The 27092-nt window shown below is 33.0% G+C and overlaps 1 protein-coding gene across 2 annotated transcripts in view; it reads right to left on the reverse strand.

Moving 5' to 3' along the window:
- Positions 1-21538: 21538 nt before the first annotated feature.
- The window catches only part of CDH9 (cadherin 9), an 82409-nt gene continuing 76855 nt past the window's right edge, over positions 21539-27092 (reverse strand). For both annotated transcript variants that reach the window (XM_061187678.1, XM_061187679.1), the window contains 3 exons: positions 26390-26507; positions 26056-26307; positions 21539-22026 (listed from right to left, as the gene is read on the reverse strand). In XM_061187678.1, coding sequence (XP_061043661.1) covers positions 21539-22026; positions 26056-26307; positions 26390-26507 — 858 coding nt within the window. The remainder of the gene's footprint in view (positions 22027-26055; positions 26308-26389; positions 26508-27092) is intronic.

The raw sequence follows: 27092 nt of genomic DNA on the forward strand, positions 1-27092 counted from the left end.
TTTCAAGCACTTTTTTTCTCCCATTTTTGCCTAGTGTCTGTCTGCTCAAATATTACCACATCAGGGAGCGTTTTACTAATACCCTTATATAAAATAATAAAGACTTACTAAAAAATACTTGTCTTGCTTAACCTACTTTATTTTCTTCATAGACTTAATCAGCTCTCTATCATACTGTTTAATGTCTATATATTTGTTTCTGTCTATTCTTTACTAAAATAGAAGTTGCATCCACTAGAATATGACTACAGTGAAGTTTTCTGTTTTTATTCACAGCTGTATTGATGCAGAAATCTGAGGGTAGCACATATTAATCCCACACTATTTTCTAAGTAAACAGTTGATTGATTGAATAAACAAATGAATGAATAAATGAAAGGCATAATATGAATACATTTCAGAGGTTACAGAAAACCCAAGTGTGTCTAGAAATATGCAAACATTAAAATACGATTTCAGAATATAATTAGAATTTGCGTAGGAAAAAATTAACATGGCTAATCATTGTTTTTCCAGATAAACAATTAATAACTATTTTTCTATGTTCATTTATAAAACCTTAGAACTCAATTTTATTCAGGGTTTCCTGATATAAATGAATAGTTTTGAGTGTCTATCATGTGTTTGACATCACAGTAAGTAACTGGTATACAAAAATAAATGAAGAAAACTAGATATCATTGACTAGGGAGAACAACCATCATACAGTTTCTACATAGGAAAATAAGTGCTATGATTGGAGAGAGTAGTTTTAAAGTACACTTAGCAGAGTCTTTTCACATGGTCTTTATTGTAGGCTTTGAAGATTTAGCCATTAGATAAACTATTTACTTAAAGCACCAGCTGGGCAGGTACACCAGTTAAAAAAATAAACTTATTAAAGTTTTTGATGCCTAAAAAGACCTCCAAGAAGTTTTAAGACTGCCTCAATTGTCTTGTTTCTTCAAGTGGCACAGATCGCAAGTCTTTAAACACATTTTTCTAAGGATAAGCCTACATCTTTAATTTTATCACCATACACTCAGTACAAGAGCCTTTTGTTTAATGCTTATGGCTATATTTATCTAAAAACTGTGAAGAACACCACTGAAGGCTGATGGGTAGAGACATCTGCCAATGCAGATCTAAAATTTTGCTGGATCATTTCAATCTACATGTGGTGGACCATAAAAAGTTAAATGTGAAAGCACTCTTATTCTATTTCCTACTTTCCCTGACTCCAGTGTCTTCTTTGATCTTGCTCAGCAGCTATAATTGGGACACTTTAGAGTGACCTAACCAGGAGTTTCATTTGCAGGTGAGTAATTTTGTTTCCTGAGGTTCTGATCATCCTTTTGGTGTTTTGCCAAGGATCATATTTTTTTAAATCCAAATATATTGAATGGACTCCTAAGAGTACAAAATGTTCCTACTGTGCAAAAAGTGGTAAAGTAACCATCCTCCAAAATAAAGTTATAAAGGGGTCACACTACACAATGGAATATCTATTTTGCATTGATATTATTATTACATGTAGTGAGATGGAGTGACAAGAAGAGAGTCACAATAAGTGACAGAAGCAAAATCTTCAAAGAGAAAAATAAAAGTGTGAAAAATAAAGAGCAAAGGACAGAGAGTTTATAAATTTTCTCAATAAGTAAAATGAAAGTTTAATGAAATTAATCCTTTTTACACATTGGATCATTTCAGAGAAATCTCTTGCTTACAGAGTACACTGAAACAGGTAAAAGTCAGTAGAGGGAAAGAAGACAATTTGAATGAAGACGGCTCAGAAAGAAGTAAGAAATTTCTAAAAATGCATCCCAAAGTAGAGAGTTTTACAAACTACCTAGTGAATACCTTGACACAAAATTGAATACACTTTTGCTATGATAGGTTTTTTTTACTTATGTGAAATATATATTTAATGTAATGACTTAATAAATTTAAATATACATTTAATCGTAAACTGAGTTCTTTATACCACATTCTATATTGGGTAAATAATACAGTATGTTTTGATTGACTTAAAATGAGGACAGATGAGGTAAGCTGAGTAAATAACTTTGTATTATTTTCCTTATTGTCCATAGTTGTCATGGAATAAACCCTTTATGATGAATAACAACTTAGTTTAGTTTTGTACAATTTTTCAGCCCTGGAATTGTTGATTAATTAATATGCTTTTTTCCCTATTTTTCTGTAATTGTAAGTTAGTATTTTTGAATAATTATTTTATGTTCACAGATTGTCAGGGAGCCATCTGGAAAGATCAAAGTGGAGTTTTATTGTAAACTTGATCCAAGTGTTTTATTGTAAACTTGATCCAAGATTACAGTGTTAGTTGATATATCATATAGTTCTAAGAATTCAGAAGAAGAAAATAAGAATTTCAGATGATAATATTAAGAGAAATATTAAAGGTTCCCACATTCACTTCTGAGGAAGGTAAATTGCCTTAAATGATATTATGAAAAATGTTTATGGGCTTATGCAAAAAGGCTAATTTTACATGAGATTGGAAATGATTCTACTGAGTTGACCTATGTAGTAACTTCTGCATGCTTTGGGGAAGACTTTTCTCTCAGCAGACTTGAAGAATTCTTTTGTCTTCTTAAATGAATACAGTGGCACTTTTACTTCAATAAATAGCCATAAAAATCCTGTGAATCTCAAAGAGTCATACTTTTGGCCCTCATTCTTTCACTCTGAAATGTAATGGGCCAATCATTTTACCATGGGCTTCCGATAAACTCACCACATGGGAAAAGAGTAAATTTATTCCAGTCAGATCTAGGAAAAATACAACTATGTCTTTTAGTGTTCAGAAGTAAACACGTATCTCCTAGATGTTGGAAAACAATCTTGCCCTTACCATAACCTCTATATATTTTTTCTTCCTGCAGTATGGTCTGACAGCAAAATTGAAATTGAGTCAATCCACAATCATCCGCATAACCGTTAAGCTTGATCATTTAAAATTGTTGTGTTTGATGGTATATGTCTAAAGAGAGAACAAATCGGATAAGCATAGTCTATTTTTTCTTTATTACTTTGAGAATGTTATAATAATTACTAGCACTGGAGAAAATGTATTAAGACTACTCTCTCATATGGCTTACATGAAATGCTATATTCAATGGTATTTAAATAGATATATTCAAAGAAAGTTATAGTTTTACATTTCTTGGTGAATCACTGGATTAAATGTTGAATGACTTGTCCATTCTCAGCACCAAAATCTGGACCCTATAATATGCTAGTGTAGTGTGAGAATCTTCTTTGAATATGCAGGTAATGCTCCCTACATTTGACCACAGACTCTTTATTCATAGTGCATCTTGCCAGACAAATATTCCATGAAATATACTTTGAGATGTTCTAGAGTCAGATATTTCAAAGCCTCTTCATTTTCTCCAAATTTCCCATTTCAAAACTTCCTATCTATTACTCAGTAGAAAATAAAAGCCAATAATTAGAAACCCACTCAAGTTTCTATGAGAAATCCAGCAGAATTGCTTGTATTTGCATCAGTTTGTTTAATTTTCTCCTACCTGAAGAAACACTTCCAACTATTCTCTGAGCTCCATTGATTCTCATCTTCTCAGAATTCACTTCTATCCCAATTCTTTCCTATGTCTTCAACCTCTCCAGTTTTACTTACTTTTACTCTTGTTCTCTAAGTGTTTACTCTTCTCTAAGATGTTAAAATGGAAATTCTATCAGAGACACAATGATTAATGCTGTGATATCAGTCCCAAATACAAATTGACAAATGGTCAAAATTGTTGCCCTAGACCCTGTAGCATGAGTCTGGAATCTCTCGGATAGAAACCTTACGCTAAACCTGAAGTAGTAAAATTACAAAGAAAAATTAATAGCAGTGATTTTTCTGGAGACATATTTGGGGTGCTTTGTCTAGAGGGAAGGACTTCAGTGGGACCAGTAGAAGAGACTTGAGAGGTATCACTGAAGTTTGCAAGACACAGAAAGTCTGGGGTTTGTTCAGAGAATAGCTATTATTTTGGCTACTGATTCACTAAAATAATTTATCTTTCTTCCTCGGACTATATATAGATGACGGTTGCCAACTTCCCTTACATGTGGCTGTATGTTTACATTCTGGGCACTGCAATGTGGAAAGGAGTTAGATACAATACTTCCAAGCCTTCCCCCAAAGACCCTCCTCTCTCTCTCTCTCTCTCTCTCTCTCTCTCTCTCTCTCTCTCTCTCTCTCTCTCTCTCTCTCTCTCTCTCTCTCTCTCTCCCCTGTCTGGCCAAATACAAAGGCTGATAGAATTGCAAAATGGAAGAGCCTAGTTTATTTCTTGAATGGCTGTATGGAAAATCACCTTCAGTATAACCACTTTGAACTACTGGATGAGTATAAAACAAACATCACTTATATTGAATTAAGCCATTGGGACATGAAGGCTGTTTCTTCCTTATTGGTTAATAGAAGTAATTTTTGCCTAAGAAATTTGGAGGGCTTAAGATTTATACCGATGAGATACTTTGAAAGAGCTGTATTGAGGAAGCACACTGCTACATCCGGAAAACAAATATTTGTAGACAAAGTTCCAAGTATATGTGCGTGTTTGTTTACAAGTACCAGATGTGGACTGCACAGAGAAAGAACTGAGCTATTTTATAGCAGCCTTCTTACCTCCCCTTCTTAATTTTTTGTGATCCAAACCTGGAAAGGTCAGGAATATTAGCTACCCAGTGAGGGAGGAAATATCAAGAGATATGATGGAACTAAACTCCAAAACAAAGAATTAATCCACAACCTTCTGGCTTGGCTAGCTAAGAGTATTTGACATTTAAATGAGTTCACAGTGTCGATAATTGTGAAGAACTGAACATTCCAAAAACCTATAGACACTATGTTTTCAACATTTAATAACTTTTGGCAATTTTTTGCAAGCTAGAAATGGATCTCTTTATCATATAAAAGTCTGAGCTAGTATTTTGGCTCTGCTTCATCTATTTCTTTCACCACTATCCCTAGTAATTTACCCTTATACATATATTTCCAACTTTCCTGCATTAAAGGCAATGGAAGAGGCAAAGAGTACCACTACAGTGGTTGAACACATGAATCCTGCTCACATTCAGTATCAGTGATATGGCCACACTTGCTGCAAGGGACACTGAGGTATGATATTTATTGTGCATGACCGTTTGCTAATCAAAAAGTATTACTACTTTGGAGGAAGACAGTAATAGATATTAGACAAAAACCAGCAATTTCTACCATATTTTACTAAATTAATTTTAAAGAAGCAGTTGCATTTGTATTATATCCCATGGGCACCTTTCTTTAATATACTAGTAACATGTACCAAAAAAAAAAAAGAAAACCTGAAAAGAAACCAACTAAATAAATAGAATAAAAGACCCCTCTTTTATCAATTCCCCAATTTTTAGATGAAATCTTCTGCCTTTGTCTTTTTTTCTTAATCTCTCATCCTTTAATTCACAGTAACATGGTTCTGCTGACACTATTTTACTGATACCACACTCATAAAAACAAAACAAAACAAAATCTCTTGTTTCCAGCTCTTGTTCCTTATAATCTTCCTGTGTTATAGCTGTTGTGTATAGCTGTCAAGGTGACAAAGATAAAATGAACATAAGCCAGCCACTTGTTGACTGGTTGGTGTGTGTGTGTGTGCGCACGCATGTGTGAGTATGTGACGAGTAGGATACTAAAGCTGGATTTCCAGATAGAATTTACTAAGTATGGGGCATTTCATATAAATGGCATGAGGATTCCAGTGCTGCTAAGGATAATATTTAGTAAATGTCTGAAAATCTAAAATGGCTCCTATTCTGTATTTGGAGGACAGCAAATAGATAAGCTAAATTCAATTTTTTCTTCCAAATACATGACTTACTTGGTACTGTTAATTATACCCTTTTCTAATGAGAAGACTTGAGTTAAATTATTTAATAATCATCTTTTTTTGGTCATGGTAAAGTTAGGTTGTAACAGAGAGATACAACAGTAATTTAGTTACTTAAAAAGGATAGGAATTTCTTTCTCTTTCGTGTTATAAATCAAGGTCAGTGTTACAGTCAGCTGATAGCTGTGCTCCACACAGGCATGGCTCTGTTCTCTATGATCTCCAGCTCACGAATTCTGGCTTATATATGAGGCTTGTGTATCTTCCTATTATAAACTATAATATTTAACTTATTCAAGAACTTTTTCCATCTTTAGACTCCATTATTTATCCTTAAGGAAGCAGATTTTTGGGTTGACTAAAATAAGCAGTTTAGAAGCTATGATAGCCCTCTGATAAACTACTCCTGGATTATTATATAGTGGTTACATCTGCAGGATTTAGAGGCAGACTTACTGGGGATATGTCCAACTTTGTTATTTATTAACTGTGAGAACCTAAGCGAATTATCTAATCTGTGTCTATTTACTTATATCAGAAATGCATGTTTGGGATTGACATACAGATACACATATGGATAAAATAGATAACTAATAAGAACTTGCTGTATAAAAAAATAAAATAAAATTCAAAAATTCAAAAAAAAAAAGAAATGCATGTAATAACAGTCCTACCTCAATGATAGATTGAATCAATTAATACATTTAAAAAGCTGAGAATAGTAGCAAAGCCATAGTCAATACTCAATAAGTAATATTGAATACTGTCAACTAAAATAGTAAAACACTTTTAGGTAGGGTAAGGAATAAGGTAAGATGTTGTCTCTTTTGTTTACTATTTTATCTCCAACGCCCAAAAAGCCTGGTATGGAGTAAGCACTAAAATGTTTCTTGGGTTAATAAATTTTAAGGTATTTCACTAAAATATCTTACATCATTTATATATTTGTTAACACAAAGAATTCAAAACTCAAAATATGGTTTAATGTAATTGATATATTCATCCCAAATATTTTCATTCATGTAACCAACAAATAAATGTAAACTAATTCCAGAGTGTTGGCATGTGCTAAGGATAAGTGAATAAGTAGGATTTGATCTATGTTATTCTGGAGCTGCCACACTGGTACAGTAGATGGTCATAGAAAAATAAAAGTGAGAAATGTAGCTAGTGCATTTAAAGCTTATATTAAAGGGATCTAATGTATTAAATTTTTAAAAACAAAGGGAAATGTATACATCTCACCTGGGATATTAATTGGGTTAACTTTTGAACTTCATGAATGTCCCTAACTTTACTGTCAGTTACTATATTTTAAGACAGTCTATTATCAAGAAATAGGAATTATTTATTTTAGACATATAAGATCATTCTCATATTTTCTGCTGAAACAGTGCTAAGATGAATAAAGTACAATAACCCACTAAATAATCAAAAAGAATATTTTCTGAGAATTTATTAACTTCAGACTTTAGGAATCCAGTAATCTTTTACATTTTTGCAAGTATATTAATATCAAGAAGTTATTGCTTTAACACTAAGATCTAATACTTCCAAATGATCTTTTTGATTTTGGTGTAGTATTTTTTTTGGAGTATGGAATAATTGCATAATCATAGTTGGACCTTTAGAGTGTTTTATAATGATAGACTTCTATACATGTAGGTTAATCAAAACTATGATTAGTCGGAATGTTATTACCACTAATATAGAAGTTTGTAATGCCATCCCAGACATATAGAATTGGATATAAATTAAATTGACAAATTTCTTATCAAAACTGAAATCATAGACTTAATATGGATTGACTATTCTGGTAATATTGTCTTTCAAAAATAATTTGAAATCACTTGCTCTTCAGATTATCATTTGATTTATAACTGATATGACAGTTTCTTTTAAAGTCTCTGAAGCAAATCCCGTAATATCATGTTCGGGTTGATAGGAGATACTGTCTGCCTTGGGTTATAAGAATGCTCACCAGGGTTGGGGCCTTTGGAAAGAGTTGACACATACAGTTATTCAGCTTGTTCAGAATCCCCTTAGGAGATTCGTAGGAGACAGGTTTAGGCCAATTGACTGATCTGCTGACTGAACAGCTACTAGGTATGTATTGAACAAGTTTTAGTACAAAGCACTATGCTAGAGTTTTCTTCCAGGTGTTAGGGGAGAATTGTTATGGAATCCCCAGGGGTGGAATGAGTGTGACTGTCTCTTCTAATTGGACTGAGCATGTTTATAGGGGTAGCTCCTGGCTGAGTCTGCTCATTGTTTGTGGGAAATGATAGGGATACAGTACTTATACCTCTAGATACTCGGGTTCCTTTTGAAAAACCTGTTTTAACTTCTGCTAATTAATTCCAATGGTGCTTTTTAGCTCTAGGTTTCCAGGGCTGTCAACATTACTTATTTAGCCAGTGATGATACTATAAAATCTTTTGAAAGCAATGTAGGGAAGTGCACAAAATCATATATTCTGGAGCCAGAGTGTCTTCTGTTTGAATCCTTAGTCTTCTTCCTTTTAGCTACGTGATTCTGGTAAAATATCTCTCTGTGCTTTGGTTTCCACAGCTGAGGAATAGGGACAATAATAATACACATCTCATAGTATTTTTGAGAGGAATAAGTGCATACATAGACATAAAGCACTTAGCAAAATGCCTGGCACATAAGTTCATTCGGGAAGCATTAGTTTTATGTGTGTAATGGATGTTAGATGGGACTTACACTAAGATCTCATAATAGACCTTTTTTATTGTCTCTCCAGATAAATTTTCCAAGCTTCTCTGATCTGCTGTGTTGACCTGCTCTGTGCTGCAGGATGCTAAAATCTAACAGTGTGTGACTACATCACTGGGCTTCCATGTCTTTTAGCTTCCTATAGCATTTAGCCAATGGAAAACACCAGAAGTAGCTAAGAAGAGAGAGATGTCAAAATATTGATGCCCCTCTCCCCTTGCTTTGAGTGTGGTATTAGACAGATTTCTCGATACAGATCCTGATTAGGAACCTTATTCCAGATTTTGTTCCTGTCACATTGCTTTTCTCCGTATTCTTTTTGGAATTGGTGGAAAGTCTTCTCATTGTCATTGGTCACTGGGTGCTTCACTCTCTCTTGTTCTCTTAATTCTGTTCACTCTTTCATATATAATCCCTTTCTTCAGTTAAGCACATTGAACATGTTGGATATGACATCTTTCTTTTTTGATAAATGTAAGATGAGGACAAAAATACGTCATTAAATACTTCTCTGAAGCTGACTAAGAGATTCCTGAAATGTCTTTGCTCTCCAATCACCGAGCACCTACTCTTCATCTAATTTTATGTGCTTAAGATGACAAGGAAACAGAAGGATAACATGAGACGTCAGATTTACGAAGGATCTTGTTCATGGAAAAATGACATTTTAACTTGCCTCCTCAATGTGCCGGGTAGGAAATGATTCTTCCTTAGTGCTTCCGCTATTTTTTTCTATATAATAAGCCACCCTAAAACTTAATGCTATAAAACAAAAGCACTTTCATTTAGGTCACCATTCAGTGGGTTGGCAATTTGGCCTAGGCTCAGGTGTGTGGTCCTTCTCATATTGGCCTGGATATTATTTTCTGGACTTGATCACAATTCTGGGGCATTTGCTGGAATAGCTAGATGCTCTCTTCATATGAGTATGATCTTTTATCCTCCAGAAGGCTAGCCAGGCTTGTTCAAGTGAGGGAGGAATAGGTCCCAGGGAATGGGCAGAGCTGCCAAGTCCTCCCTCTTGAGGTATAGGCTTGGAACTTGTACAAATCACTTCTCCCACATTCTGTTAGATTAAAACAAGTTGAAATGCCAGTCCAGATTCAAGGTATTGGGAAATAGATTACTGTTGTGGTTTGAGGAGTTGTGAAGAGAATCTATGTCCAGTTTTTCAATCTACCATAGTCCTACCTCCCAAAGTCAGGTGAAGTGTTACTCCAAGAGAATCAAGCATAATTCACATAAGCAGATCAAGGATATCTGTTAAAAATAGAATCTGGCTTCCTTTTTCTTCTTAATTAGATGCTTTCTAAGCTCCTGAATAGGTGATTTACTCTAGTGCTGTCATCAAAGCAGAATAGAGAAAATGGACCAGAATACCTTTTAGGGAAAATCCAACATATATCTCCTGATTTTGAATGGTGAGCAAAATTCTGGAGGCTCTTTCCACTACTGCTTATATTCTTAAAACTATGATACTGAAATAGCCCATGATGGTGGGGTGAGAACAAAATAGGAATAACTGCCTGTGGAAAAGATGGAAGCTGTCTCTCAATTTCTCAATCCTGTCCCCTTCCCCACTTCCTCCATGACCCTTAGGAGTATCTTAGAACTTTTGAAATTCCATATGAAGGACTACAGAAAGCACAGAGAATTTGCCTGAAGTAAAATGACTAATGATCCCTAGAAAACAAGAAAATTTAAATTTGGGAGTGGGAAGACAGTTGGTCAAGTCAGTAAATAGTACTATACAGAATTGCCTAATGGCAAGGAGGTGACTTTTTTACAGATACTGTTAGAATTTGATGGTAAAAATTTTTATGTTGTCTTTGTGTTGTCTTGAGTTTTTTAATTCCTTTAGGTGTGCTATCAAAATTTTAATATTTAAAATTGTGTTATTAGCACAAAAATTTGACCATCATTGTCCTAGTGGGAATATACTTTTGTATCAGACATTAAGCTACAGAGGTTCAAACCCTATTGTCATTTGTGCTCAATTAATTTCTAGCACAGTGCCTGGGTCTAAAACACATGTACACAACAAAGCGATTAAATGTTGTGTCCATGCAAAAGTCTGCAGCTTAGTATAGAACAGATTTTAGTGTAATGACCTTAATAATTTTTGTAATGCTTATGTTTGCAAGCATTTGTTTTTATTTTCCCTTGAAACTACCTATGAGATGCTAATCAGAATATAATAAAATGCATGTTCTGAGGTACATATATATATATATATTTGTATGTTTACACTTGATTCTTTTCCCATTTGAAATTTTATACTTGCTCCAAGGAAGTAAGTTTTCTAAGAATTTTTATCCAGATTTTGATTCCAGAATTTATTTTGCCCCTTTGTACTTGACAGAGTCATAATATACTCATATGCATGTTCCTATTCATTATAAACAGTTTCAGAGCTGAAGGTTTCTCCTTTGGCAATGTATATTACTGAGTAAGCTAATGATGATGGACACTTAACAAATCCTAAAATGGAAATGGTAAAAAACATAATTTAAATAAGATAAGCAAGATAAACCAGGGGAAGCTTTATGGCCTTCTTATTTACTGTCTCCCTGGCCACTTATTTTTCTCCTGTCAATATGCATTGATAGGCTTGTATTCGTAAAGAACATTTGTCTAGAAAGATGATGAATGCTATAAGAGAACATGAAAACTTTCATATGAGCATATTATTGCTTAAATCATTGTCATCTTGGTTCTCAGTGGATTAGAACTTAACTCATTTTTCTATGATTGATTTTATTTTATTTGGGATTTAATTTTAAGTTAAAATTTAATGAGGTAATTTCCTTTCCCTCATAATTGAAGAATAAGGATAAACTTTCTCCCCTTTTTCTCAGAACAGTATTCTCCTTTTAGAAAAATTCTGAAAATGCAACTACCTTTTGAGGTTTGAACATATTTTTTAGCTTGGGGCTTTTCTTTATTGTTCACTTATATTTCACTGCTTTTCCTCTTGGACCCTCATATGAATCTGTAAAAAGAGATTTTCCCTCAAAGATGAGTAGAATTTCCTCTTAATCTTAAATTCACATCCTTGATCCCAATTCACAAAGGTGTTTTTACCGCATATGCAGAAATCTATCAACAATAGATGCCCAAAATTGTTAAGTACACATTTGTTTTTCTTCTGAAATATTATTTTATTTATAGGCTTCTGTTGCCTGGTGGCATGCATATTTATTCTTAAAAGGAAGGTGAATATAGTATTTAGAGAATAAATAGAACATTTTTTGTTAAGCTGCTGAAAATAACAAATCATGCTAATTAATTAATTTGTCATATATGAACTAACAGCAAGCAGTTTAACTCTATTCGTTTCAACTGAATTAAAGTCAGTTTTTAAATAAAAATTTTTAGGAATTCAGATCACTCTTCCATTTAACATAGATTTGCATTTAAATATCTTTTAACATTGTTTCTAAATTGTTATTCAGTGAGCAAAACTGATGGTTATTGCATTAAAGTTTTAATGAATAAAGGTTGAGAATATTTAATATAATTTCATGATAATATGTATGAGAGTAGATTATTAATGAAAAATGCAGAATATGATCTTTCATTATAGCTGGAAGGTTAAGGAATTAATTTTACAGACCATGAAATGGAAATAACTTCCCCACTATTTTATTAACCAATGCTTAGATAAGTATAATCAACTCCCCTGTTCAGAGCATGTCTCTTCTCTTATTTAGTGACACTAGATCGACATTTCCATCAGTTCATTAGGTTAATATAATTCAATAAATAATACCCAAGTAAGAACCAGATCATATTACATGATTATTTCTTGATAAGATGCCTTATTTCATTAAGCAAATATCAACAATTATGAAGCTGGAATAAGTGTGAATCTGTTAGCTCCATTTTTTATAAGTTATGTAGTTTATTAGCATGATGGCATCAATACAGGAAAACAAGGGGATATTTAGAATACTCTAAGCTTCACAGATAGTTTTTCTCTATTGTTTGGATAGTTGTAATTCAAAGTATGTTTTTTTCCTATAAATGTTAAAATCGAGTATAAAAACACACTCAGATAACATATGAACTGTCCTGTACATTTTCAAAATATTTCATTGTATAGGTGCCAACAATGACTAGGAATCAGTATATGAACCTGTTTAGCACAGTATTAGTTTTACCCTTGGCAATGTTTCGAATTTTTCATCATTGAAAAGTTGTCTCAGCACCTCAGAAATATGTGGATTTAGACAAATTTAAAATCATGCTGGGGAATGGGTGTGTGTGGGGCAGAGGGGAGGGCCATCAAAATGCTACCTTGGCTTACCTGTGATTTGATTTAATTGAATACACATGGCAAAAAAATAAATAAATAAATACATATATTTTATTCAGTGACCAGAGAAAGAGGTAATGGGACTACTGTCACCATTGCCCATTTCCCTTCTTTCATCCTTGTAAGAGATGCCCAAGTTCCAGATTGTCCTCTTTAGAATTACTATGGCTAATGACAGGTATAATGTACAATAACCCTTCTTGGAATTAGATTTAATTGCTGCTAGGCCCCATCTTCATTTGCTTGCTCCACAGACTAACTCAAAGTGGTCTTTCAAAAGTTTTAAAGTATCGTGTGGAAATTCAAAATGTAAGGTCTCACTTCTGACCTCAAATCCCTGCTCTTTCATTGTGCTTTCTCTGTCCAATTCTGTGCTAGGAAACAGGGCAAGCTTTCCACTGTTATCCACCTTCAAGGTGTGAATACCTATTGTTGTTAGTTTTAACAGAAGATTCAAAATAAACTCAACTCTACTTTAGCTTTTAAAGAAAAGTAGACATTTAATTCTATACGTATTTCCATATTACTTATTTTTCAAGGCAAAGTAATAATATACATAATTCTATGGGAATTTCTCCAATCACAGGTAATTTTCCCACCTAAGGAAACATAACCAACAGAAATATTGTTCATTTTGTTGCATCTTAGTTTTGCTGTCAGTGATATTGTTTGGACACTATCCTAACATTTTACTATGTTTAAATAATAAAAAATATGTATTGACTCGTTGGATTCTTTTCTATAATGTAGAGATTATTATATATGTTGTTATTTAATAGTAAGCATTTCAATGATGAAAGTTTCCATTGCTCCATCCAGCCTATTCTTGATGTTCATGCCCTTAAAGAATGGTAATGAAGCACTCAGTCCCTGGCTCACTATAAGAACACAATAAATCTTTGTTGTATGTGCTCCCCTGAACGGCTTGTTTTATACTATAGCAGAGTATACATTTTTAATACTTTGTTTTAATATATTGTAGTTCTGTTAGACTTTGCTATTTATTATTAGATATTAGATGGCTTCAGTTTCAGATATTATCATTATCTAAAACTTATTTCTGTAATCAGACACCTCACTGTGTTGCGGGTAGAACTTTTCAAAACCTTTGAAAGACCACTTTGAATATATATGTATATATATATAAATATATATATGTATATATATATATATGCATGCATACATATACATATAATGGAATATTACTCAGCCATAAAGGAATGAAATCTGGCCATTTGCAACAAATGGATGGACCTAGAGGGTATTAAGCAAAGTCTGTGGTCCCCAACCTTTTTGGCACCAGGGACCAGTTTCGTGGAAGAAAATTTTTCCACAGACCAGTGGTGGGGTCGGGGTGGGGGGTTCTAATGCGAGCGATGGGGAGAGATAGGGAGCGGCAGATGAAGCTTCCCTCGCTCGCCTGCCACTCACCACCTGCTCTGCAGCCAGGTTCCTAACAGGCCGTGGACTGGGGACCCACGGGCTAAGTGAAAGGTCAGACAGAGAAAGACAAATACTGTATAATTTCACTTTTATCTGGAATCTAAGAAAGCAAAGGAATAAATACAACTTAACAGAAACAGATCATAGATACAGAGAACAAAGAGGTCATTGCCAGATGGGAGGGGTTTGGGGGGGGAAGGAAAGACATAGTTGAGGGAGATTGAGGTACAAATTTCCAGTTGCAAAATAAATGAGTCATGAGTGTGAAATCTACACTGTGGGGAGTATAGTCAATAATTATGTAATATCTTTGTACGGTGATAGACGGTAACTAGACTTATCAAGGTGATCATTCTGAAATATTGAATCACTGTGTTGTGTTATAGGAACTAACATAGTGTTGCAGGTCAATTTATACTTCAAAAACAAACAAACCAACAAATAAGCTCATAGAAAAAGAGATCAGACTGTAGTTACCAGAGGCGGAAGGTAGGGGGTTGGGGAATTGGATGAAGGTAGTCAAAAGGTACACACTTCCAGTTATAACATAAAAAAGTACTAGTGATATAATATACAACATGATAAATATAATGAACACTGCTGTACATTATTCATGAAAGTTAAGAGAGTAAATTTTGAGTCCTCATCACAAGGAAAAAAAAATTTTTCTATTTCTTTAATTCTGTATCTATATGAGATGACAGATGTTCACTAAATTTATTGTGGTAATTATTTCATGATGTATGTAAGTCAAATCATTATTCTATATATCTTAAACTCATATAGTGCTATATATCAATTATATCTCAATAAAATTGGAAGAAAAAATATAATGGACTATAATATTAGACACAAATAAGCAATGCCATCACTAGGTAGATATATAGATCAAATTATTTTAAATGTGATGGGGAGAAGGAGCAAGGAAAGCAAACTGACATGACATACGGGAATCAGGACTTAACTCTGAAGGAGAGATCCAGGGAAAGCCCAGGTTGATCAGGGGAGGAGGTACCTGGATACACTTGGCATACAGGGTAATTAATGTCTCAGTTGAGTGGTTTAGTGACTGAAGGAAAGATTTCTTCAAGGAGTGAAATTGGTTCCCTACATTTTTGTGTTTCTAAATTTCTAGAGAGAAAATTTAGACAATTGACACAGAGTTTGGAGTTAAACTAGCAATAAGGACACACAGAAAACCAAGCCAAAAATAGCAGGGAAACCATAAACCATAGCATATATCATTTTGGTTACATTGAAATAAATTACAGTGAAAACAAGCCACATATTTGTGAAAGATACTTATAATATACATCACTTAAAAATTATTGCTATCAAAATTATATAATTATGTGTTTAGAAACAATAAGAAAATAAAAATATCTAAAAGAAAACTGTTCCAGACATGAATTGGCAATTTGTGAAATTAACTGAGTGACACATAAACATAAGAAAAAAATGCTTAATTTCACTAGTAAATTCTTCAAGAAAATCTAGAGGAAATAATTTATAAGTAAAATATCTTGAATTTTAAATGCTGACAATAATATGGTGATTTTTATGCATGTTATTAACCCTAAGTTAGCTAACAATATCCCATCAAACAACAGCAACAAAGACTGCAAATCAGATAATGTTGGTGCATTGCTATTTTGAATGTATAGATTTAAATAATGGGTGTTTCTATTTCATATAAATTATCGTCAAATAATATTTATTCTTTAAAAATAAGCACATATTATTACTGAAATTTATTTAAACATATTTAAGTAAGAAAATGTTTTCTTAGATTTGGTCAGTTACCTTCACCCTTACTCTACTACCCAAGTCCCAGAAAATTGTGGGCTGAGAACAGTTTAATGATTAGAAGATTGTAAAAATAATTAAAACAGCAGAAGCACAAGATACTTATTTTATTCCTCCTTTGTGTTGGCTTCTGTTTTGATTCTCACATTTGGAACTGATGGCCTGAAATCTAGTAAATCTCACTACTATATTCTTTGAGAAGCAAAGATCATTGAGTGTAATTTTAGTTCAGTGTGAAGCTTTAAAAAAAAACTGCAAAAATTATTCATGCTTTTTTTGTAATTTTGAAAAGGTCTTTTCAAATAGTGACTTAATGATGATCAACCAAAATTCAGTAAACATTATTTTGATTTAAAATCTAGGTTGTAATCAATATCATATTGAAGGCATGCACACTTATAAATTTGAGTATAATTATTTTTGTTTACATTTGTTTTGTTTTAATCTCCTATGTATTCATAATATTTTACCAAATTAATTATTGTATCTAAATATTGCACATTCTATTCCCCATTTGTAAAATATTTGCTGCTTTTCAACAAGGTATGAGGCACTAATCTAGACACATGGGATATTTTAGTTAATATAACATATGAAAAGATTATAATATCTGAAAATTGTCAACCAAAGGTACCAGTCATTGCTGGAGGAAGTTATCAAGAGGATGTGACTGCTGGTTAACCTGCACACTGGACCCGGACAATTGGAGGCTCCACACCCACTCTCTGCCCTTGGGAAGCACCTTCTGCCCACCATTCCCACACCAAGGAGTTGTTTTAAAGACACAGCCTTGAGAGAGTAAGGTATGTTGAGACCGTCTGGATTGAATATTTGACTGGACCCAGGTAAGGCTTCTATATAAACCTTTAAGATTTTGGTGGGAGATTGAAGAGATCTACTTGTCTTAAGGCCACAAAGGCAGGTCTCACATGTAAGATTCCTTGGTTATTAAAACTGCCACATATTAATCTGGAGCAGCCTGCCTCTTTCTTTGTTCTCTCCTCGTCCTATGTGTACAAGGTCCAGTTTACGAACCAAAAAGAATTCTAGTAGAAGTGGGCAGACAACAATTAGATGACCAACAAATTGTGTATAATGTTGGATGGTGATATTTGCTGAGAAAATATTTTAAAATAAATGTGGAAAGGAGAAATGGGTTTGGAGGATTGCAGTTTTAAATAGATTGTTTAATATAGTCCTCATCTCGAAAGTGGCATCTGACCCAGGACTTACAGGAAGTTACACAGTTAAGTTCATGGATATCTGGGGAAAGATTGTTCCAAGGAGAGTGATCAGTCAGTTCAAAGGGGAAAATGTTAGCATCTTTAAGGAACAACAAGAAACCCAGAATAACTGAAGTGACATGAGTTAAGGATATAGAGGCAAATAAGATCAAAGAGATAATATGATCGGGATCTAGTAGATCATTTGGGAGGACTGACTCTTATTTTGAAGAACAGTTGATAAGTTTTGAGTCGAGAAATGAGATGCTCACCTTTATCTAATTAAAACAAAATAAACAAAAGAAAAAAGAAATGCAACCTGCTCTGTATTTGGTGTTCAAATAGATGGCAGGGGCAAAGGCCAGTAAGAAAGAACACTTAGAAGCATATTGCAGTTATCCAGGTAATACTTTTAGACCAGGATTGTAGCAGGAGACGTGATGAAAAGTCATTGTATGTCAGATAAATTTGAAGGTACAGTCAACAGGATTTTCTAAAATACTGGATATGAATGAGAGGAATGAAGGATGACTGTAAGGTTTTTGGCCTGGGAAAGTAAAAGATCGATTTGTCATCAACCTACATAAAACAGGTGGAGAATAGGATAAATTTGGGGTGAAAATTAAAAGTTAAAATCTGGACATATCCCACTTAATTAGACATGCAAGTAGAAATTTAGAATAGTTAGTTGTATATATGTTTGGATTTTAAGAAAGGGGTAAAGATGGGAGGTCTAAATTTCAAAATTTTCAGTTTATGTCTGTAATTATTGCTACATCTATATCAAGATACAGATATAGATACGTATAGTAACTGAAAGAATAAGTAAGATCATCAAGGGCCAGGATTTAAATAGAGAAAAAAACAGATTAGAGCCTGGATAACTCCAAAATACAGAGTTAGGAAGAAGAAAAGGAACCAGTAAAGGAGACTGAGTAAAATAAAAGAAAAACCAAAAGAATGAAGAATCCTGGAAGCCAATTGTGGTGCTTTTGCCAGGATAAAAGGAATAATCAACTGAGGTCAGTTCAACCACTGGCTAAGGTAAGATGTTGTTACTTTTTTTTTTCTTATTTGTTGGCTTGTTTTTGTTGTTAATGCTCTTTAGTTTTCTTTACTAAGTTTGATTTTTAAGTCACTGGGAATCTATTTCATATGTCTGAGAGCAGGATTGAATGTAATAACATTCAGGTTGTGTGTTAAAGTTCTAATAATGTAGGTAGCTTCCTCTCAATGAAAAATATTCAGATATGAATATAGACAGATACTATATTTTCTGAAAATTATTGAACATTCAAAATAAAACAATGATTGTTTTAATTATATTTGGAACAATGGTTACTCAAATGGCTTTAATTTAATTCTATCTCAAGTGTAAGCAGTCAAAGCTAATTAAGTTATTTTGTTTGAAAAGTAAGCACACATTAAGTATTAATTTTCCTCAGATATTACCAACTCCACAGTCCAAGAGAATCAAGTAATTGAAACTAATATTATCGAGTGTATTGTGTGCATTTAGTGAAGTAAAATTAACCAAACCCAATAGGGTAAATATTTTCAAGTCTATTTTTCTGGAGAAGTTAGGTAATTTTTTTACTTGCCAGTAAGGAAATAATAAAATCTCATCTGACTCCTAAATGCATTTTTCCACTGAAGGAATTTCAAGCATTACTGGAAAATTATGGGAAGTATCAGTATTACACAGATCTGGTAATTTATTTGATCAAATCTGACCCTCCAATTTATAGCAGAAGCAATCACGTACCTATTAAGTATGAAATCTGTTAACTCTGCCCTTATGAAGACTCCAGTAGTACATCATTGATTTCCAGATGAAGGAAAGGAATAACTCTGAAATTAATTTCAATATTTAATTGCCAAAAAATGGTAGTCAAATTAACAATTCTTCATAATCGAGCTTAAAAACTTAATATGCCTTCTCTGGTATCAATATGATTTTCTCATAGCAATTACAGGTCTACAACTGAAGCTTGGTTTGTTGCGGTGCTCTTAGTATTTACAGCATGGTGAACTCAGGCAGGCAATGCAACTACCAATTCCCCCATTTCTGATTTGACATAATCTCTTCTTTTATAAATAGTTGCTACTCATACAGTAATTATGGGCCTTCTTAGAATGTGTTTACTTATTGTCACTTCTCCCTCTGGTGATTATAGCATAAATGATTATAAGAGGCATTAATGGGCATCTAATTCATTTTTCTTACTACCTTAAGCCACTCTATATAATCCTCCTCAAATATTTGTCTGATTTATGCAGAAAGATTTCTAGCAATGGAGAAACTAATTACTTATTAAGGTAAAAACTAATGCTTTCTGAACTAAAACTGAAAATTTTCTGTTTTCTGGGCAATTCCAATGATAAGAAATTTTCAATTATTTTTTAAATACCCAGTATGTTTTTATTTTCTTAGCATTAAATTAAACCTTTAATACGTGTTAGCTACTGGTGGTAAAGTTATTGAAATGGTCTTTAAATATTTTATAACATAGTAGCAGAATATATAAGTGCCTATTTATAAGTTAATACGTAGTTGCTATTTTAAAAGGCTTGCTAACAGACTAGTCAAAGACAAATTTCTATATAAATTCCACCTAGAAATTACCCTGGGCAAGATATTTGTTCCTCAAAGGAGCAATAATACAGGAGAAAAAGAGGATAATTCATGACATAGAAAATGGATATCATGTAATCTCCCTGTGAAGTTTCTGTCTTTCAGTTTAGGTTTTATTCTCCAGGCTAATCCAGGGCAAGTTTTTTATTCTCCAGGCTAATCCAGGGCAAGTCTACATTGCAGTCTTTCAAAATTTGCAAATGATTACTATGCACAATTATCCCTCTCTATTCTTATTTCCTATGTCTTAGGGTGTCTATATTCTGTTTTCTGGGCAATCCCAATCATTAATAAAACTTTACATTCCTTAAGGTTCCTTATCTCCAGTCTACCTGTCACTAGTTTTTTCAAGATTTCTTCAAATACAGTGGCTTCCAACATCCTCAACAAAATTATCAATTAAAAAAAACTCCACTAATTTGTTAATACACATTTTAAATGTTACCCAAATTATATTCCATCAATTATCTAATCATAAAGAGAAAAGTTGGAAGTATCATTTCTCATTCTGAAACTATACTGTTGATGAAGGAAGAGTGGTTTAGATTTTTTTCTTCATCTACACATTACTGACACATAGTTCATTTACTCTCAATAAAATTTACTGGTTGATCCCATAGGAAAGAATTGTACAAAAAAATTAAAGTTAATTGTTCACAAGTATATTTATAATATTTTATATTGTAAATGTGTCTCACATCCTTATCGGTGGGTAGACATCAGTGATTCAATAAACACTTGTCCATATTCGAGTGGTTGCAGGAGAAAATCACAACTTGTACCAAAGCTCACTATAGTCCTACCACTTTCTATTTCCAAATTACATGCAATAATTTAGCTGCTTTTTCCCTGAGTAAATCATGTTTTACCTTTAAAGATGTTTAAAAAATGTTATAAGTGAGATCAGAACTGCTTCTAGGAATTAAATAAAGTGAAATTTATTTTTATAAATACTATTTTATTTCATAAAAATACAAAAATATAAATATACATATATAAAAATATGAATGAATTAACAGAAAGACATTCTTCAACTAAATAAATATGGCAGTAATAGTCATTCCTATTTCTTTAGAGATATATTTTTTCATATTAATTTACAAAGCATTTGCACAATGTTTCATTTAATAGTAAAGGTGACTGTAAGTCAGTTAAGAAAACATTATTTATAAAGTTCTTATATCTAAGCAAAGGCACACAAAGCCTTTTATGTACTTTTTATTGGTTATTGATGTGATATACTTTCCTTCAGAGATTGTTAGTCAAAGAGGGTGAACTGGTTATTATTACTTTTTAAAATCTAGGTCATTCATGTTCATTCACAGAAACTTACTGATTGAGCAAACTCTTACTAAGACAACACCTAAGTATTGTTTGTAATTTTGATTTTTTAAAAATTTTCCTCCAAGGAAGAGAATGCAGGCCACTCCATCTAGTAACAAAGAGAGTACTTCCACACTGATGTCCATGAAGTCATACCATACTCTTAATCTCGGTCACTATCATCACCCCCATACATATCAGCAAGTTTTTTAAAACGAGGCCCCCAGTCGCTGAGGTAACCGTAATCTTGGTTACAATCTACTGTGGGAGATTCCAAAGAACTGAGTGAATCTGCTATGGAATCATTCCCTTCATAGGCGTATGTTGCCAGTGAATCATAAGGAGGTGCACTTGGGTCTGAGTCATTTTCTTTTAATCTTCGATGGATAAAATCTTGCACATCAATATTTTCCCACAGAGGTACAGTCCTCCTTATCTGAAAAATTGTTTCAGGCATTACATCCCTTCTAAATTTACTATCTTCTCTTGCTTCTGGATTCCTTAATGTGCCAATGTCAAAAGCTTGGGTATCTTCTTCCCCGCCACCTTCATCATTGTAGGTCACAATGTTGTCCCGGACATCGTCTTTTGAAATTATCAAAGGTTCCTTTTTTCTTTGCCTCTTCAATGCAGCAAACAGCACAACTAAAACTATTAACCAAAAACAAACAAAAACAAATACAGCAACAACAAGAAGAAAAAATCAAAGAGAGAAAATTGTGAGATTCCATGATTCGGGTTTAAATTAACATAGCTCACTTTTGTATTTGTGACCTTGGTGTGGTGTAAGAAGTGTTAAGTTCATTTGGATATAAAGAGTAACTATCCTACACAAATACAGGATGATTTGGGCCAATGACTGGATGTACTATATTGATAAAGAAACAGATATTACAATGCCATATATTTACTTTCAAGACTCAATCTCCTATGGGGCTCTGGCATTGAAAATGTTCAATTATGGCGAATGCATTTAGCCAACTATAAGTATGTAATACCTCATTCTTCCCCAATGCATGTTTGTTTCAAAATACTAAAATTCTAAAGCTACAATCATTATTATCCCAAGAGAAATTGAGTACCAATTTAATATTAATGACTCAAGGGAATACAGGCAAAGTATTGCTCAAATATATGCATATGTCATGTGTATATGTATGTATAATATATGTTATGTGTATATATATCATACATATGTACACACACACACATATATATATGCTACTAATCTCATCTATTCCCATATGTCACATCTGTTTAGTTAATTATTTTTATTGACCTGGTTTTGAAAGCCTGCTTAAAATCTGAAATATAACTCTATAAGCTACAATATAAAATTAAAACTCAAACTCATCCTTACCTTGTTCTCATCTTACACATATTACCTTCTTTCTGAGGACTTCCTTGATATATAGTTGCATTCAAACTTTGGGGCTGAAATGTTAATTGTGCTCCCTCTATATGCTGTATTATTATTTACATGCTTATGTTATCAAGTTAACTATGAACTTCCCCACATATGACATACTTCCTTATTTCTTGTTATACTACTGGAATTTAAATTATTATGCATATATTTGACAATGAACATTTGAAAGATAAATACATTTTGAAATTAAAAATTACATTTTAAAACATAAGAAAGATCACATGATTTCCAACAAAATATGTTTCCATAGAAAATGAACCAAGTACATAATTTTATACATAAGAAAGTTAAGAATTAAATAAAGAACATTTTCCAAAAGCATACTTATACATTGCTGGGGAGAAATAAAAACCAGGTTTTCCTTACTTTATGGAAGTTAAATGTTTTGTCAATACTACTGATGTCTTACTGAAAAATAAGAACATGTTGCCTCAGAAACCTACCATTCATTTTCTCAGTCTTTGTTTTGAGATTACATAAACTCATTTCCACTGAGACTGCACTTCACCATGGCCCTTGAGGCCCCTGTAACTACACTTAAGGCCCATACAATGCTATTGTCATATTGGCCAATACACTTTCCTCAGCTCATACTAATTGGTAAGAAGAAAACAAAAGAACCTCTACAGATCAGGCTTTGGGTGCTGAGCTATATTCAGAATCATGTTGAAGACATTTTAAAAAACTTTTCATTAATAATGAGACATGTCTAAACTCTCTTCTGTTAAAGGATGATCATAAATTAAGTCCAACATAGACCTGAAATCCACAAATCTAGTGAATCATGCAGTAGAAAAACAGCGTTCTTTCTAAGTTTAATACTGAATGAATTAATTTATAAATTCTCTATGCATAGAAGAACAACCATATAGTCAAATAGTTTTAAGGGTTTCTTAACTAATATAATGTTTACGAACTTTCACAAATGGTCCTCAGAATCTGCTCTGAGGGTTTTCTGCTTTGTCAGGCCAAAATTATCTGCTTCTTTTCCCTCGACTGAGGTTTTTAATCTGGGGTATATGAACGGAATTCAAAGAGACTAAGGTAAGGAGTAGAACAAAATGCTATATTCTATAATATAGAAAGTTATATTTTCACTATAACTTGAATTTAGCATTTTTTTCTATTATGGATATCAGCATAAACTGTAGTGATAGTAACAGTACGTGTGACTTTTAAACCAATAGAAATCACAGATACTTTATATTGTATTATAGTTAGGATATATTATAAATAATCATTAGACTTGTTCTAGAACAAAACACATATGACAATAATTAAACACGTTTTGCTTTTTCGTTTTTTGTTTAATTTGGATAAATGTATTTCCTTTTGTGTTACATGTCTTATTTTTATAAATTTAAATTATTATTCTAAATAGGTCCATAGCTTCATCTTCACTACGAAAGGTGTCCAAGGGACCAAAAAGATTAAAAAGCCCTGCCCTAGGTTTTAACCCCCTACTTTGCCTTGTAACATGGATATAAACTATGAATTACATTTCTTCAAACTGTAGCAGGATAGGTCTAAAATATTATTGTCCATGCTATATCACCATTTTGCAAAAAGCAGACTCTTCTAACTTCAGAAATATAGTAACTATGTCCAGCCATTAGTATAAAGACCTGAAATAACAGCAAGGATGCTTAAAGAACTTTTATAATGGAACCTTATGAGTTAGAACCCATTTTAACTAAAATAATAGAAAATCATTCCACATTTAGGCAATAAATTGAGAAGGTAAAATACAAGAATTGTGTGCCTTCTATATTTCCCAGGGCAGAAAGATGGCAGACTTTTCAGAATAAAAGAAGCCTTCTAGGATTTCTGCGTAGAGAAAAATATTATCCAATTTAGTTGGATAATGTTATAATATCTAAACCTATTTTTTGGGGTGGATTATGTTCCCTCATGTAGGCATGCATGTCTTTATGTGTTAGTATGTGTTATATTAATATTGAAATTAAAAAATCAAATTTGAAATATACATATTTCCATATTGTCCTAAATTAGGAAATTAGAACTATTTGAGCAAATAAAGCAATATGATATCAGTAGCACTTAGCTAAAAGCGTAAGCCAACATTTAATCTCCATGAGGATACAAAAATATTTTATGGAGGAGTTGAACTTTCTAGCAGCAGGTGGTGATGTGGACTGCTGCTGCTGCTGATGGTAGTAGTGTGTTAAGTTCTAAACCATCCTACGAAAATGTTTTTCTAAACAGTTGGATCATCATAACTGAGACAAATGTTTTCCCCTCACTTTCATCAGTTCCCCACTGAAGTCCTGCAAGAATATCTGGCCAAAGGGATTTTATCCAGATAGCCTGAGAGGATTTGCAGTGAAAAGGAGCCAGCACATATGAACATTGGGACATAAATTTGGCTAGCTCTCCTGCCCTAAGCATTCATTTTGGATGAATATTTGATGGAAACATGTTTTGGGGAATGTGTTACAGTGGAACAACTGTTTAATTGAATTAAATCATTGTCCTGTTAGGGCATGCTCAAAGAAAGCATTTGCACTTGGAAGCATGACTTTATTTAGAAAATATTGCTGGAGTAGGTATGACCACAATGCCATAGTGATATTTTAAGAAATGAGCTTAAAATTTAATTTGGTGTGTTGCGCCTACATTTAACACATTTTATGAAAAAAAAAAAGTTTATCTTACTGTGACAAGTTAAATGCACTGGCCAATTCCATTTATGATATACATAACTTAGTATTTGTTAGGAATATTATTTGTAAAGTAGTCTTTTGTTTTAAGGATAATGCTTAGAAAGGTGGATTCTGAAATAGAATAATCTGCGTTTTAATGCTAGTTAAAACACTTTCTGAATGAGTGACTTTGTGTAAGTTATCTAACCTTTCTGTAGAAGAATAAAAGTATTTACCTTATAGAGTTGATATGAAAATTAAATCAATTATTAAATGAAATGTCCTTAGAAATGGGATCATCTTAGTTAACACTAAACACTATAAATATAAAACATATTTTAAAATATACGTATATATCACTAGCTATTATATCCTTGCTTTCGGTCTCTTTAAAGCTAGAACTATCCACAGTCAAAAACTCAATTGTTTTTCAATTGGAAGAACAATTTTAATAACAAGTTAAAATTTTCAGCCTTTAGCTCTAAAGAAGAGTGCTTTTCAGTGTGCAATCACTGGGTAATGAGGGAGAGAATTCCTTGAGTTGAATGAGCATATCTCAGGGGCATATCTTTCAGGGGCATAGTTTACCAAGTAGTATGACGACACAGAGAAGGATAGCGATGAGAGCTCCCGTGCTCAGGCCAGCAGAGAGGACCAAGGCCTCGGCATTGCAGGACTGCATGTTACCTTGATTATCACAGGCACACACACGAATGGTGAGTGTGCCAGTGCTGCTTTGGATTGGATAATCATTGTCAAAGATTAAAATTGGCAGCAGATACGTGCTCATTTTGTTGCGGCTATACCCATCTTTTCGAGTCATGATTCCTGCTGTATTATCTGAAAAAACAAAAAGTCAGACAAGTTTTAAAATTTTGCCTCTTAAGGTTTCATAATATTTGTCTTCAAAAATGTTCTGTACCTTTATTATCTACAATGGTGAAGTTTGGATTGAGGGGAAATTCTGGCACTGGTTCAAAGAAGAATTTGTGGCCTCGGGGAGGGTCATCTTTGTCCATGACACTGACAGTCTGAATCAACTAAAACCAAAGAAAAATTAATTGAATAGAGCACACAAAGCAACTCTTGTTATTACAAGACATTTTACATCAGTGTTTGAGCTTTAAATATATCACTGAAATTAAATACTGAAATTAAACAAAAAATTCCATTTTCAGAAAATTTTGCCAAGATTTTTTTGTAGTTCTGTCTCATGTAACTTATTTAATGAAGAATGAAAAATGCCCATCAAGTATCAGTTTGTAGAGCACCTCTATGGATCATTATCTGATTCCTGGCCACTATAGTATCCAAGAAAAGAAAAGAAAAATTTGATCACGCCAATCTTTTGTCTTTTAACATTGTTAATATATACTACCAGCCCATTTTATTATGAATTGGTTACCAATATGTTGCCTCCACGAGATAATGATTGTTTCAAAGGCAAAGGACATAACAGATGTGTTTTTTTAAAAAAACAAAAGTGCTTAGCACAACCACTCCTAGAGATTAAGGAAACTATAAATATAGTTTTGGGAATATGAGCAATATGCCATATAATACCAGAAAGGAGAAGATTTTAAAGCTATGGAGCACCATAATTACAATCATATTGCATACTTTAT

Source organism: Eubalaena glacialis, chromosome 4 (genome assembly GCF_028564815.1).
Source record: "Eubalaena glacialis isolate mEubGla1 chromosome 4, mEubGla1.1.hap2.+ XY, whole genome shotgun sequence".
NCBI classification, from domain to species: Eukaryota; Metazoa; Chordata; class Mammalia; order Artiodactyla; family Balaenidae; genus Eubalaena; species Eubalaena glacialis.